We start from the raw sequence: 12,947 nt of genomic DNA on the forward strand, positions 1-12,947 counted from the left end.
ATATAAAAATATTAAGAAACGACGTGTGATTCAGGACTTTTGCACAGTACTTTGTCTTTGTGGTTTCTTGCTAACTGTAGCGTGTCTTATCACAAAAATATTTACGAATTTATACATTGAAGATAATATTCAATCAGAATTGATCAGAATACATTAATAATTCCTAAGGGCATTATGTGACAAACACCCCATGACTTACTTTGTCAAAGTAAAAGACAAAGAAATAAGTAAGAAAAAAGTTGAAGAAAAAAAGGAGGAACAACTGGTTGACGCATGCGCACTTAAGGTAGACTACAAATGCTTCCGAAGGACTCAAAAACAATCTGTTAAATGTGTTTTCTGTTAAATTTGAAGTGAGAATAGCTGCTTTGTTGAGATCTCACCGGACTGATTTGTCTGCCTTCATTGTAATTTCCGGATAGCCATGTGTATTTCACTCAAAAGTCAACGTCACGACAACGGGCTCACTGATTGGTCGCAGGAAGCAAGGGGGCGTCATTTGTCATCTCCCATTGATCTGATTGGCCGGGAGCATCGCTTTGCTATTGGCTGATCTCACGCACCGACAATTTGAAAATCGGTGTTCAGAAGTGCAGGAGCAGCTGACACACAAAGGTTAGCACAAATGTATTTTAAAACAGTGTTAAGAGGTTGATTTTAAACCCGGATCGCATATTTAGCTTTGTTGTTTGTTTAGGTTGAGTAGTACAAGCACGGCTGCTTTTGAATTCAGACTTTCTTAAACCATAGTAGCGTTTCCTCTTTGTAAGATTCATGCACTCTGGCAGCTACAGTGTTATTAGTTTTACTGTTAATTCATGTTAAGTATGTTTTTGTGCTCAGAGTCGCTGTGATGTTATCGGGAGAGGACGGCGCACAGCTTCAGTGCACTGTGACGGTGGAGCAGCTCAACAGCTCGGGACAGGCCACCCGGAGGAAGGTCATCCGCAAAGCCTCAGTAATTCTGGGCCGGAATGAGTACCAGGAGATCATCCTGCGAGTCCACGACGGCAAAGTGCCCCAAAGCTACCATCTGAAAGAGTTCAAACTTTTCACCAAGTTTGCCAGAGATGGGAAGTGCACCGTGAAACTGGTCCCTGAAAACATCCAGGTCCTCATGTCAAACTGTCCAACTGACCAGCTTAGCCTCTTTCTCAAAACCCTGAGCATCAAACACCAGGCCTGGCAGGGCAGCAAGCCTCTGAGCAACCGAGAGAAGCTCAAGGCCGGCCTGCCCCGCAGCTTCGAGGCCATCAGCCCCCTGCAGCAAAAAGACATCCAGAAAGTCAAGGAGCTGAGAAGCAAAGTGGCTCCTAACGGACTGACGGACCGCAGTAATAGGATGACCGCTGCAGGTACAGGACAGCAGGTCAAACGCTCCAGGAGTGACTGTAACTTCAGCCCAGTGAGTTGTACACACAGCACTCTCTCCCATTTACATTCAGGTTGCGTCACAGCAAACTGCAGGACTGTTTCCCACAGGAGGCACTGGTGTCCTGAACACATTCTCTCTGTTCACACTGTGGGTTACACTTAAACAAAGATGACAGCAGATATTGTCATTGTTCCAGGTAAAGGCCAACCCGAGTAAGAAGCCAATCCTCTCCTTACCATCACGCAAGCTTAACAAAGAGCAGGCTGCTGTTCTCAGTGCAGTGCTGAGTGGCAAGAATGTCTTTTTCACCGGAAGTGCAGGTAAAAAGTGCACAAAGATAAAGCTTCACAGTGATGACACTGAGAAACTACTTGTTTTGTCTGACTGTTCTGCTAAATTACAGGCTGCATCTTGCTTATAAAATCCCTCTTGTGACATTTTCATCAACACAGCTTGGTGTAAATATTGCTCGGTTGTGTTTTCAGGTACAGGGAAGTCCTTCTTGCTCAAGAGAATCATGGGATCTCTTCCACCAAAGAGCACTTTTGCCACAGCCAGCACGGGAGTGGCTGCGTGTCACATCGGAGGAACAACGTTACACAACTTTGCTGGTCAGTCAATTATCTGAAGTGTGTTAATATAATCACTGTGACTATCTGGAGCTCAATTTATTTCCCACAGCATCAACAAGATGACACAAATAATTGGTCAATTTACAGGTATCATTTTTTTAAAGCTTGTTCTAAAACTGAAATGGGAAAATTGGTTATAAGCACAAACATAATTATTCTGCTGATCCTTTTCTTGGAGTCAACTGTTAGAGCAGCTCCTTTTCTAATCAGAAGGTCTGAAGATCCTTGGCTCCCCAGCCTGCATGTATTAAATTGTGAATACATCAAGATGCTGAACCTTGATTTGCTTCCATTGGAGTGTGAGGTTAAGTGCTTAGCCTTAAGCAAATAAAAAAGGACTCAGATTAATGTGCGTGTGGCAAGAACACACTTTGAATGCTCAAATTGGATAGAAAATGTAGAAAAACTTTATATAAGTACAGACTGCTTAAAATTACAGGTTTTAGTGGATATAGCTGATAAATATGGATAATCGTTTTAGCTGTCCTTATAATTGGCCCCTTCTTTGTTTCTTTACTCGGTTAATTAAAACCACATCCTTGGACTCATTTCAATGTCTGCTTGATGCCCCGTTTCACTTTATGAATCTTTAAATCTTTGAGGCGGGCTCCTCGGATATCTTTTCACTTTTTAACAGACCTTTTTAATTAAATCTTAATATACAGTAGGATGTGAGCTGAGTATTTGCAAGGGTGTTAATCATTTTTGTTCTTCCTGGCTATCTTCTTTCCATTCTCTGAATCGTTGCTCTTTCCAGGTATTGGCTCAGGCTCTGCCCCAGTGGAGCAGTGCATCGAGCTGGCTCAGAGGCCCGGGGTGCTCCAGCACTGGACTAGCTGTCGACACCTTATCATTGATGAGATTTCCATGGTGGAGGCTCAGTTCTTTGACAAGCTCGAGGCAGTAGCTAGGTGAGGATGGTGATTCAAAGATGGGCTCCTGGACTGAGATCGAAAATGACTTTGTAATGTTAATTTATTCCAAAATGTAAATGTACATACTAGCATTGTCCATAGCAAGTGTTTGCTTAAAGTTTGGTTTTGTTAGAGCTGAAGTCAAGAAGATCTTTTTTTTTTTTTTTTTAATATTATTTTACTTCTATATTTTCTCTTTCAACAGGAATTAAGAGGGTAGGTAGAATTCAGGTGCTGCTAATCAAATGCATACGATTAATTAAACATTATCAACTGTGAGCATCTCTATAAAAGCAGAGGTTTGGCCGGCACAATACCGCAGTCTTTAGGAGCATTCCACCCAGCAAACCTGAACATCAGACTGTGCGGTGCTCAGGGAAATTTAAAGCAGTTCTATCTAAACAAACCACAAGGCTTGAGAAACAATGTTCTTTGGACAGATGAGACTAAAGTGGAGATGTTTGCTCATAACACACAGCACCACACAAACACAGCATGTCAGCACAAACGCATCATAAAAACTGGTGGTGTGCTGATTTGAGCTTGGTTTGGAGCCACAGGACGTGGACACTCTGGTGTCACTGATTCTACCACAAACTCCTCTCTGAGTCGAAGTATTCTAGAGTCAAATTTGTCTGACAGACAAATGCTTGGCTAAAACTCTTTGAAATCTTGCAGGTCGGTGAGGAGGTCTACCGAGCCATTTGGAGGGATCCAGCTGATCGTTTGTGGTGACTTTCTTCAGCTGCCTCCAGTTTCTAAGGGAAAAGAAAAAGCCAGCTTCTGTTTTCAGGTCAGATCATAGTGGAGCCTCTTAGAAGTTGAGGTAACGCTTTATAATACAGCTTGTAACTAAGGGTCTAACTTCCCACTTTTTTAAATTTTAAATGACAATGTAAAAATATTTACCTACAAATAAAACAAAGACGTAGGTACATTAGAATACGGCGGTAACAAGTCAGGAAAAAGCATTATTAATTATCATGCAAGTAAATTTAAGTGTGCTTAAATAATTGGACGTAATGTGCAAGTACTTTTGAAGTGTTGCATAACTTTGGGTGTTTTATAGAAAAGGAAACCCATATTACTCTGTTATTCATTTTAAGTAATTTTAAATGGTGCCCAACTTCCAGGTATTTTACAGGATAAGAGACGGTCTTTTCCTGTACACTCGATTTGAAAGTTATGTTTGAACAGTGACTGTGAAAGGAAACATACGCTTGCAAATTTTGATGGTATTTACTTTTTTTTTTCTTGTAAGTTGCTAATGGAAAATGGCCCATATTGCATTTAATTTGCTAAAATAAAAGGACATTTCAATAATAGAACATCCATTATGCACGTCCACATATGTGATGTAAAAAGGTGAGACTGATCCACTCCATGCTACGCCCGTGTCCTGAAAAGTACAGCGTATTTGTGATGCACTATAAGGAAATATTGTTGGTTTTTTTCTGCAAAATTATCATAAAATTGCCATAACTTAAATTTTCTTAGAGTACAGGTTGCTGTAAAAGTCTAACCCCCTTACGCGCTTATTCTAGTATTTGTATGTAAATAAACTTGCATTGTAATTTCAAATAAAATAGTGAAAATCCATTTAATTACAGAGTGATTAGGCCCTTAGTTCCAGGCCTATTATTTAAAGTAAAAGAAGTTTGGAAAGAAACTGGCTTACTTAGAAGAGCAATTTTTAAAAGATGACAATATCATATTTAATGCATTTATTTGTGTAAACTAGATGTTAAGGCTGTGATTTCTATGCATTGTTAAGCATTTACTTTTCTGGTGCTGAGAGACTGCACTGAGTCGTTGCATTTTTCAACACGTCTATTCTGTTCTGCGTATTTCCTCGAGAGCATTAATGCATTTTTGGGGAAGATGAACTTTTCCACTTTCTGACCCTTCAGGCCAGGAGTTGGCGTAAGGTGATCCAGATCAATATGGAGTTAACGGAAGTGCGGAGGCAAACAGACCAGAGCTTCATCTCCCTCCTGCAGGCAGTGAGGGTGGGGAGGTAACCCTGTTTCATTATCACATTTTGTTTTGTTCAACTAATGCAATCTCACCTGAAATTGTATTACACCATGTTGTTTCCACTTATGTACGTATGTTATAAATGTCCTCGAGGCTGTTAAGGTTTTTGAATTGGTCTGATTGGGCAGGAAAAGTTTTAAAGGAAGGTTGTGGTTTGTTTGTTTGTTTGTTTGTTTGTTTGTTTGTTTGTTTTTTGTCAATTAACACAATTCAGGGTGACGGAGGAAGTCACAGCCAAGCTGATCAAAAGTGCCAACCATCAGATTGAAAGGGACGGTATCCTAGCGACCAGGCTGTGCACACACAAAGATGACGTGGATCTCACCAACGAGAACAAACTCCAGCAATTACCAGGTCTGAATTCTTCTGATTGCCCCGCCCACAAAAAAAAGAAACACGTGTTACTTTGTTTGGTTTGGATCCAATTGAAAATGGACAACACATATGGCAACCTTGTTATAATCCATTTCCTCTCAAGAGTGTGGTCTGTCCTGCCTGGCAATTTGAGAAATGTTTTATTTATTTATTTTCCAAACTGTTTCATTAACTGGCATAGACATTTCTGATCGTCTGAACAAAAAACCATAACTTTGTGAAAAGCTCAACTCTGACTCTTTTTCCTGCTGTTTCTATACATTCAAGTTGTGTTTACATGTTTCTACCTCCCCAAATGCCCAGTTTCACCCAAGATGAACCCCAAACAGGTGCTTTCAGTCTCAACAAGGTGCTGATTTTGTCATTTCCTGTAGTGGTGTACCAGTATTTTCATGGACACAACTATTCAGGAAACTTTGGAGTGTATTTGGCCGACAGTAGCAACAGATTTTTATATGTATGTTTAAGGTCTTCCCTTTCATTTCCCCCATCACATTTACTGTCTGTTTACACATTCCTTTAAGAAGTACCACTAGTTTTCAGTTGAATTAATCTCTCACTGCTCCTTAGGGTCAGCGCGTCTGTTTGAGGCACTAGACAGCGACCCAGTGCTGGTCAACACTATAGATGCTCACAGTCCTGTCGGCAGGCTGATCCAACTCAAAGTGGGAGCTCAGGTGTGTGTGCACGTACGTGTGTGTGTGTGTGTGTGTGTGTGTGTGTGTTCCCAGAGAAACCATTTTATTTTACACAAACCCTTTTTAACACCTGCTTTACTGCTGCTTGCTTGTATTTTTAAGGTCATGCTAACAAAGAACTTGGATGTTGCTCGAGGTCTGGTGAATGGAGCACGAGGTGTCGTGGTTGATTTTGAGTCTGGAAAACATGGTCCGTACCTAGCTGTGAAAATATATTTGTTAAAAATCCTACGGAAGCAATGGCAAGACAGGATTGCATATTAGTTTGACTTTTTTAGGAAACACACTTGTCTACATCCTTGGCATCTTGTCCAATGCTGTTTGTTTCCACAGGACTCCCACGTGTGCGTTTCCTGTGCGGCGTCACAGAGGTGCTGAAGCCAGAGCGCTGGGTGTTTAAGTCCGGTGGTGGGATCCACCTGAGCCGACAGCAGCTGCCACTCAAATTGGCCTGGGCCATCTCCATCCACAAGAGCCAGGTCAGTAAACATTCGGTGCTCACTTCCCGATGATGATCTTATATTTTCTTTGTAGAGCACGTTGTTTGGTGTTGTCATGGGACACCAGTGTTTTATGTGGGTTTGTCTTTGATAAACTGTTTACATGATTATTTAAAAAGTTAAAATTAAAAAATGAAAAATTAGTTCAAAACTGTGAAGCACGGTGGTGCACTGTTGCCTCACAGCAACAAAACAAACAACAAAAAAATGGCATGATTAGGTCTAATTCCAGCATCATATTATTCACTTTGCCTCCTGGTTAACATGAGAGTGAGAGGAAGACAGAAGGCAATTTCAGAGGTGCAGATGGTGCTCATTTTTGTATTTTTCTTTTTAAAAAGAAAGCTTGAGTATGTTTATATTTGGATTGTCTTGCATGCCAAATTATGTTCAATGGTCCACCGCCTTGCAACAGCTATAAAATGGATTGTATTGAAATGTTGTACAAGCAGAGCCTGTTAGTTGCCTTAAACTCTTTGGACATGTTTGCACTTGTTACTGGAAACATATTTCTCTCCTTTTGTAACTATAAAAATATTGTTTTAAACTTGATCTAGTCACATGGTTTGCAGATGGTGAACATTATACCTGCTAAACATCTTTTTCTCTCTGTCACCAACTTTGAAAAGCTGCACTTTGTCAGTGTTCAGTGTAATAAATTAAAAATGTGGGATAAAAAATTAGAAAAAGGAATATATGGAATATAATGAATATTTAATTTACTCTATGTTCCACTACATGGAAATATTTGCCATCCAATATATTTATTGCTTTTATCTTTATTAGTTTGGACCAGTTACAAAAATGGAACAGTGGTGGCTATGCAGTAAAAACTACATAACCTAATCGCTACAATTGCTGACTTTATTTAAAAAAATAAAATAAAATAAAATAATTCACATTGTGATCAATTTAAAAATCAGTTAATCGCAGATTCCTGTTTGTCACTATGAGCGAAGTACAGAGTTCCTCTGTTTAACATGTTCTGAATGTTCAGCTTGATTTCAAAGGCTTTTTATTGTCTATAGCTGACATTAGCAAACATATTGTAAAAGTAACAAGTTGTTTTGGCTTGTTGGACACACCACTAATTTAGTTTTCTTTTCACATCTTAAAATATACCAGAATAATATCTTTATAAATGTAAGATTTTTTTGATTTTTTTTAAATTTATTTATTTTTAATTATCTCTTCATTTTCTGAGATTTTAACACAAATTTACTTGACTGGCTCTCTGTTAAAGAGTTGGCCAGACCAGGGTCTGTCCTCTTCCTCTCTCTTGTTTTCTCCCTTCCTCACTGTTCTAATGCCACCTAGAAAGCACAAAAACAACAATATCACATAGAAAGTCCCACTGGCCATTTTAAATCTTATAATGAACGTATAACAGGCAGGGAAAACTAAGTGCAACAATTCAATTTGAAGGAAAATTGCTATAGAGGCCCAATCTAACCACAAGCTGTAACTCAACAATTGGCAATCTTCCGCTCTGCTGCACCAACACACTCAATATCCTAACCTCCATCTGAGAATCTAGCTAAAGGTAAAAGGGTCATCTCTGGATAATTGGGTTAATTGGTAATGACCAATAAGTGCAAAGGGGTGATCTACAGCAGACATGTCAGGGCACAAGGATGTAAAAATTAGATTCCATACCAATGTCCTCATAGTGTGACCTGAATAAATTATAATTTCAGGTTGGAGGTGTATACGCTGGTCAGGTGAATCTGAAAGTTGATGCTCCTGGCCTGTCACAAATCTTATACTGTAGACTAAACAATTACCCTTTGTTTGTTTCCCTCCAGCTAACAAAAAGCTGGGATCTTGTAAAATTTAAAAATGCAATGATTTTATTCACAACAAAACAAAAATACACATCAGATGTTTAAACTGAGACATTTTACCATGTCCTGAAAAATATTAGCTCGTGATGAATTTGATGGGGGCGGCAAATGTCTCAAAAAATGGGGGCGACAAAGGCTGGAAAAGTGGTATTAAAAAGAAACAGCTGGATGAACATCAGGTCAGAAACATTATTGGGTTTTAAAAGAATAATAATAATAATTTTCTCCAAAGTCCAGCAGCTGGTTTTCTCAGTGTTTAGATGTTTATGGACTGTTGCTAAAAGAAGAGTGGACGCTACACCCTGTCCCAACTTTTTTGTTTTAAGAGCTGTTGCTGCCATTAGATTCAAAATGAGCGAATGTTTTCTTTAAATGGTACATTGTGTTTTTATTTGCAATTTAAGCAGCAACATAACAATTTTCTAATTGGGGTTTGTAGTTGAATCCTAGAATCGAGTAGTCAGCTTTTTGGGTTTTTCAAACACTGGACTTCCATCAGTACATGTTGTTTTTTATGTAACAATGATGGTTATCATGTTATGGTTTTATGCTTTTGTTTTGAAGGGAATGACGCTGGACTGTGTGGAAATATCTTTGGCTCGTGTGTTTGAGAGTGGCCAGGCTTACGTGGCCCTGTCTCGGGCTCGGAGCCTCGAGGGTCTAAGGGTCATGGACTTTGACCCCCGCGTGGTCCGGGCAGACCCAGAAGTCCTCCTCTTCTACAGAAAACTGAGGAAGGAAAGGTTGCTCATGCAGGTGAGGGCAAATATTACCTCAGCCTGTAGAAAATGTTTATTCGTATCTCACATTTTCATTTTTTTTCAGTTTCTCATTTTCATTTTTATATAGTTCAATGTTAAGTTTATGTTAAGCAGAACAAAATGAGACCAAATCTCTCAGGTAATATTTTGGAAAGCTCCTTTTTCCCTAGAGTTGGTGAGATGGATCAAACTACACTGGAGTGCTGTGGATGAAAAACTTCATTCACCAGCTGTACTTATGATCTTCTTTGTCCTCATTTTTCTCTGCAGGCCTCCATGGATGATTTTGTTAGCAACAATAAAGAAAATGCATGGTGAGGCTGGCTCTAAATCCACTCTAATGATATGCACTATGTGCATGAGCTATTTCACCATTTAACCTTATTTTCTTGAGACTTCAATCTCTACTTGGAGTCACACTGCCACCATCTGCTCATCACTATACTTTTTTTTTTTCAGAGGTTATTTTTTTAAATTATTTTTTTACATGTATTCAAATAAAATTTTAGCCAAATTATTTGTGTGAAGTTTTTTATCAGTCCTTAATATTTAAGGGAGGAAAAACACTCAAACAATGACGCTCCTTGGCTTTAGAGGTCTCGGGGAGAAAATTAAATCTATAGCTGCCTTTAGTCACCGAGTGGCAGCATCCACTCCTAACATTCTCCCACCCGTTTGGGATGATGTAAGGGAATTAACCGTGTCTGTGTTAAAGCTGTGGGGAGAGAAAAAATGCTCTGATCTAATTAACTTTACCTCAACTGCTTTTCAAAAATTGCAAACGTGGGACAAGTGTTCCAGTGCATGCGCCATTAAATAGAAATGCCAGAGACCAATTTTGTGTCATCGTAAACATCAGTGAGACCATTTAGCGTTAGTGGCTGGATAAAACTAATTAAACCATCAGTCATGGAGTCCTCCCGAGAACGCGGATGCTCTGAAAAGAAGCAGCTCAGACTAAGTGGAATCCAAAGACAACCTTTATTTTCTGGTCAGCAGAGTGAAGTCATGACCAAACCTGAGCCGGTTTCCATTACTGTAGCAGCATATTTGCTCCAACATTCCACCTCATCACATTTTCATTACAGCCAATCCCTTCTTGACACAAATTTTTAAAGTGTATGCTCCAATATGTTATTAGTGACTCTTGATGTCGATACTGCTATCAGCTATATTAGTATGCACTGCATACAAACAGGTGTCAGGAACGTAGTCAAAGGGAATTCAGGAGAACAACAACAGGCTTCATTTGTAGATTATTTTACATTATCAGAAATTATATCGGGTCTACTGGACGGGTTGTCATTTCACATTGTGGAACAGCTTGTGTGCGACCTGTAGAGACAGAAAGTGGCACAATGAGCATCTTCACTAGGAGAATAATCTTTCCTTTGTCTAGCGCACACTTACACAATGGTCCCGCGCATGCAGGAAGTCAAAGAGTTCTTCTGTACACTCCTCATCAGTGTTGGACCTTGAACTGACCCGGGTTTCACAGAGCTCCAGACGCTCCTTGTAGTGCACACAGTGTTCAGTCTCCTCACACTTGGCTCTTATCGCTTCTAGAGGATCCTAAAAAGAAAGGAAGCCATGCTAATCATCAGGAAAATGATGGCAAAAACTCTGGTAGGAAAACAACAACTCTCAAACCATGAAGGTGATTTTATAATGAAGTTAGAGGTTTAATAAGCCAGGCTTTCTGTGTGCTCAAAATGGGGCATTTTATTCAATTCAATTTTATTTATATAGCGCCAAATCACAACAACAGTTGCTTCAAGGCGCTTCATATTGTAAGGTAGACCTACAATAAATACATACAGAGAAAAACCCAACAATCATATGACCCCCTATGAGCAAGCACTTTAGCAACAGTGGGAAGGAAAAACTCCCTTTTAACAGGAAGAAACCTCAGGCAGAACCAGGGTCAGGGAGGGGCGGCCATCTGCTGCGACCGGTTGGGGTGAGAGAAGGAAGACAGGACAAAAGACATGCTGTGGAAGCATCATATTACTCAAAATGATCCCTACGAGTGCCCTTTGGAGTGCTGTTTATTATTTCTGTAGAAAAATGTTAATCAAGTGATTTACTCTACCGAGCAATAAAACAAACCTTTTAAGCTAATTATTTTAACACTTGGGTGCTCTCAGTGCTGCCGTTTATCTCTAACATCATGGCTGCGCTCAGAAATTTTAAACTGGATCCATTTAAACATTGAAGGTTACTGTCCCACAGCCTAATGTGGAAACTGCATTATTATTTTAGCAGATCAAAGTGAAATTAATTTGAATGATTGAACAGGTATTCTGCTGTCCGTTCTGTTTTCTAGTAGGTGCAATACTAGCAGTACAAAAGAGACTTAAATAGCAGATTAAAACAAAATATAAAACATTTATACATGTTTTTCATCACCAAATGAATACACGCACATGAGTCAGTGAAAATACTTCCAACTGATTTTAACTCACAACTCTGAAGATCACCTCCAGACTAGGTTATATGTTTTCAGCGTAAGTTACCAGGTACACAGAGAGCTAATTTCCTAAAATATAAAACTCTGATGTTAAGCTTGAGATCCGTCACTAAGCCACTAAACTTACCTTGTTGTGCACCACTATGCTCATTCCTAGCTCTTCCAGTAAATATTTTAAGACCTATACTATATCTAGTGATGTAAAAATCTGGTATTTTGATACATTTCTTTTCCTTTCAAACACAGAAAACAAACTGATTTCTCCAATATCCATTACTGGCATTTTGTTTTCTTTAATCAACTTATTTACACTGTTCAGATCAGCTGGTTATTGGGTTTGTTGTGCATCAAACAAGTTTTGCAAGCAGGGAAGCTACAGAGTGCCCTCTGGCGGACAAAATATTCATCAACACTTATACCATAGAAGAAGGGTGTTTCTTTTGTTTGTCTTTTTTAAATATATAATTCGTTATATAGAAATGCTGATACCAATACACAGACACATAGGTAATATCGGCTGATAATACTGGCCCGCCGATAAATCAGTCAGACTTTAACCCATCCGGTATGAGGGTTTTTTCAACCTTTCGTCCTACATAAAAAGCTGTTTGTGACCAGAATACATGTTGTTATAATAAGTATTAATAAATAAACAATTACCACCAACTCTTCCTCCTCTTCTTCCTCCTCCTCCTCCTCAGCAGGGGCATCTTCCTCCTATTCAGAGACATTTATATCAATGTTTTAAAATCCAGTTACAACCCAGCACAGCTTACAGATTTATAGGGCTTTTTTTAAGTTTTGTGTACATTTTTATTAATTACGTTAAAGAATGTCCAGATAGTGTAATCACCTAATAAAACTGTGCCGTATGAAACGCACTGAATCAGTCACAGTTAAAATAAGCAGTCTCTCAGGGTAACACCGTCAGCTGCCAGCCTCGTTTAATGGCGATAATTATATTAAAGGGTCTTAAAAGGAGCTGACAGTAAACTCGCAGGTTACACCGCTAAACTGAGCAGCAGATTTGGGTAACTTCGTCAAACACACACACAGACCAGTCTATAAAGACACAATACGATATTTTTCGGTACCTCATCGTCGGGGTCCCCGTGTGTGAGCATTTTTTTCTCGAAAACCATGGTTATGTCTGACAATTTTACAAAATAAAACTCAGAAAGCTGAAACTCCTCGGTTTCACTACTTCTGTTCGAGGACGCGAGGTCGGTCACACGCCGGAAACTACTAGAAGGATAACCGGATAACGTTTCCTATTGGTTGACTGAAATTATTGATGTCCATGTGAACCAATAACAGATCTCCATTTTGTATAAGGCCCTA

The 12,947-nt window shown here is 39.3% G+C and overlaps 2 protein-coding genes across 2 annotated transcripts; one reads left to right on the top strand and one right to left on the bottom strand.

Moving 5' to 3' along the window:
• Positions 1-853: 853 nt before the first annotated feature.
• pif1 (PIF1 5'-to-3' DNA helicase homolog (S. cerevisiae)) lies at positions 854-9,454 on the top strand. Its single transcript, XM_085378424.1, has 12 exons — positions 854-1,405; positions 1,572-1,695; positions 1,861-1,986; positions 2,765-2,918; positions 3,600-3,714; positions 4,832-4,938; positions 5,173-5,312; positions 5,904-6,010; positions 6,134-6,221; positions 6,365-6,510; positions 8,940-9,131; positions 9,407-9,454. Exons 1-12 carry the CDS (start codon positions 854-856, stop codon positions 9,452-9,454), a joined length of 1,899 nt encoding a protein of 632 aa, XP_085234550.1.
• A 655-nt stretch (positions 9,455-10,109) lies between these two features.
• LOC146613664 (cytochrome b-c1 complex subunit 6, mitochondrial-like) lies at positions 10,110-12,836 on the bottom strand. Its single transcript, XM_085377886.1, has 4 exons — positions 12,701-12,836; positions 12,267-12,323; positions 10,547-10,708; positions 10,110-10,471 (listed from the first exon to the last, which is right to left on the bottom strand). Exons 1-4 carry the CDS (start codon positions 12,746-12,748, stop codon positions 10,439-10,441), a joined length of 300 nt encoding a protein of 99 aa, XP_085234012.1. The 5' UTR covers positions 12,749-12,836; the 3' UTR covers positions 10,110-10,438.
• Between the last annotated feature and the right edge of the window lie 111 nt (positions 12,837-12,947).

This window comes from Diplotaxodon limnothrissa, linkage group LG18, assembly GCF_057381915.1.
Source record: "Diplotaxodon limnothrissa isolate DT_005_m linkage group LG18, D_limnothrissa_male_GT1.1, whole genome shotgun sequence".
NCBI classification, from domain to species: domain Eukaryota; kingdom Metazoa; phylum Chordata; class Actinopteri; order Cichliformes; family Cichlidae; genus Diplotaxodon; species Diplotaxodon limnothrissa.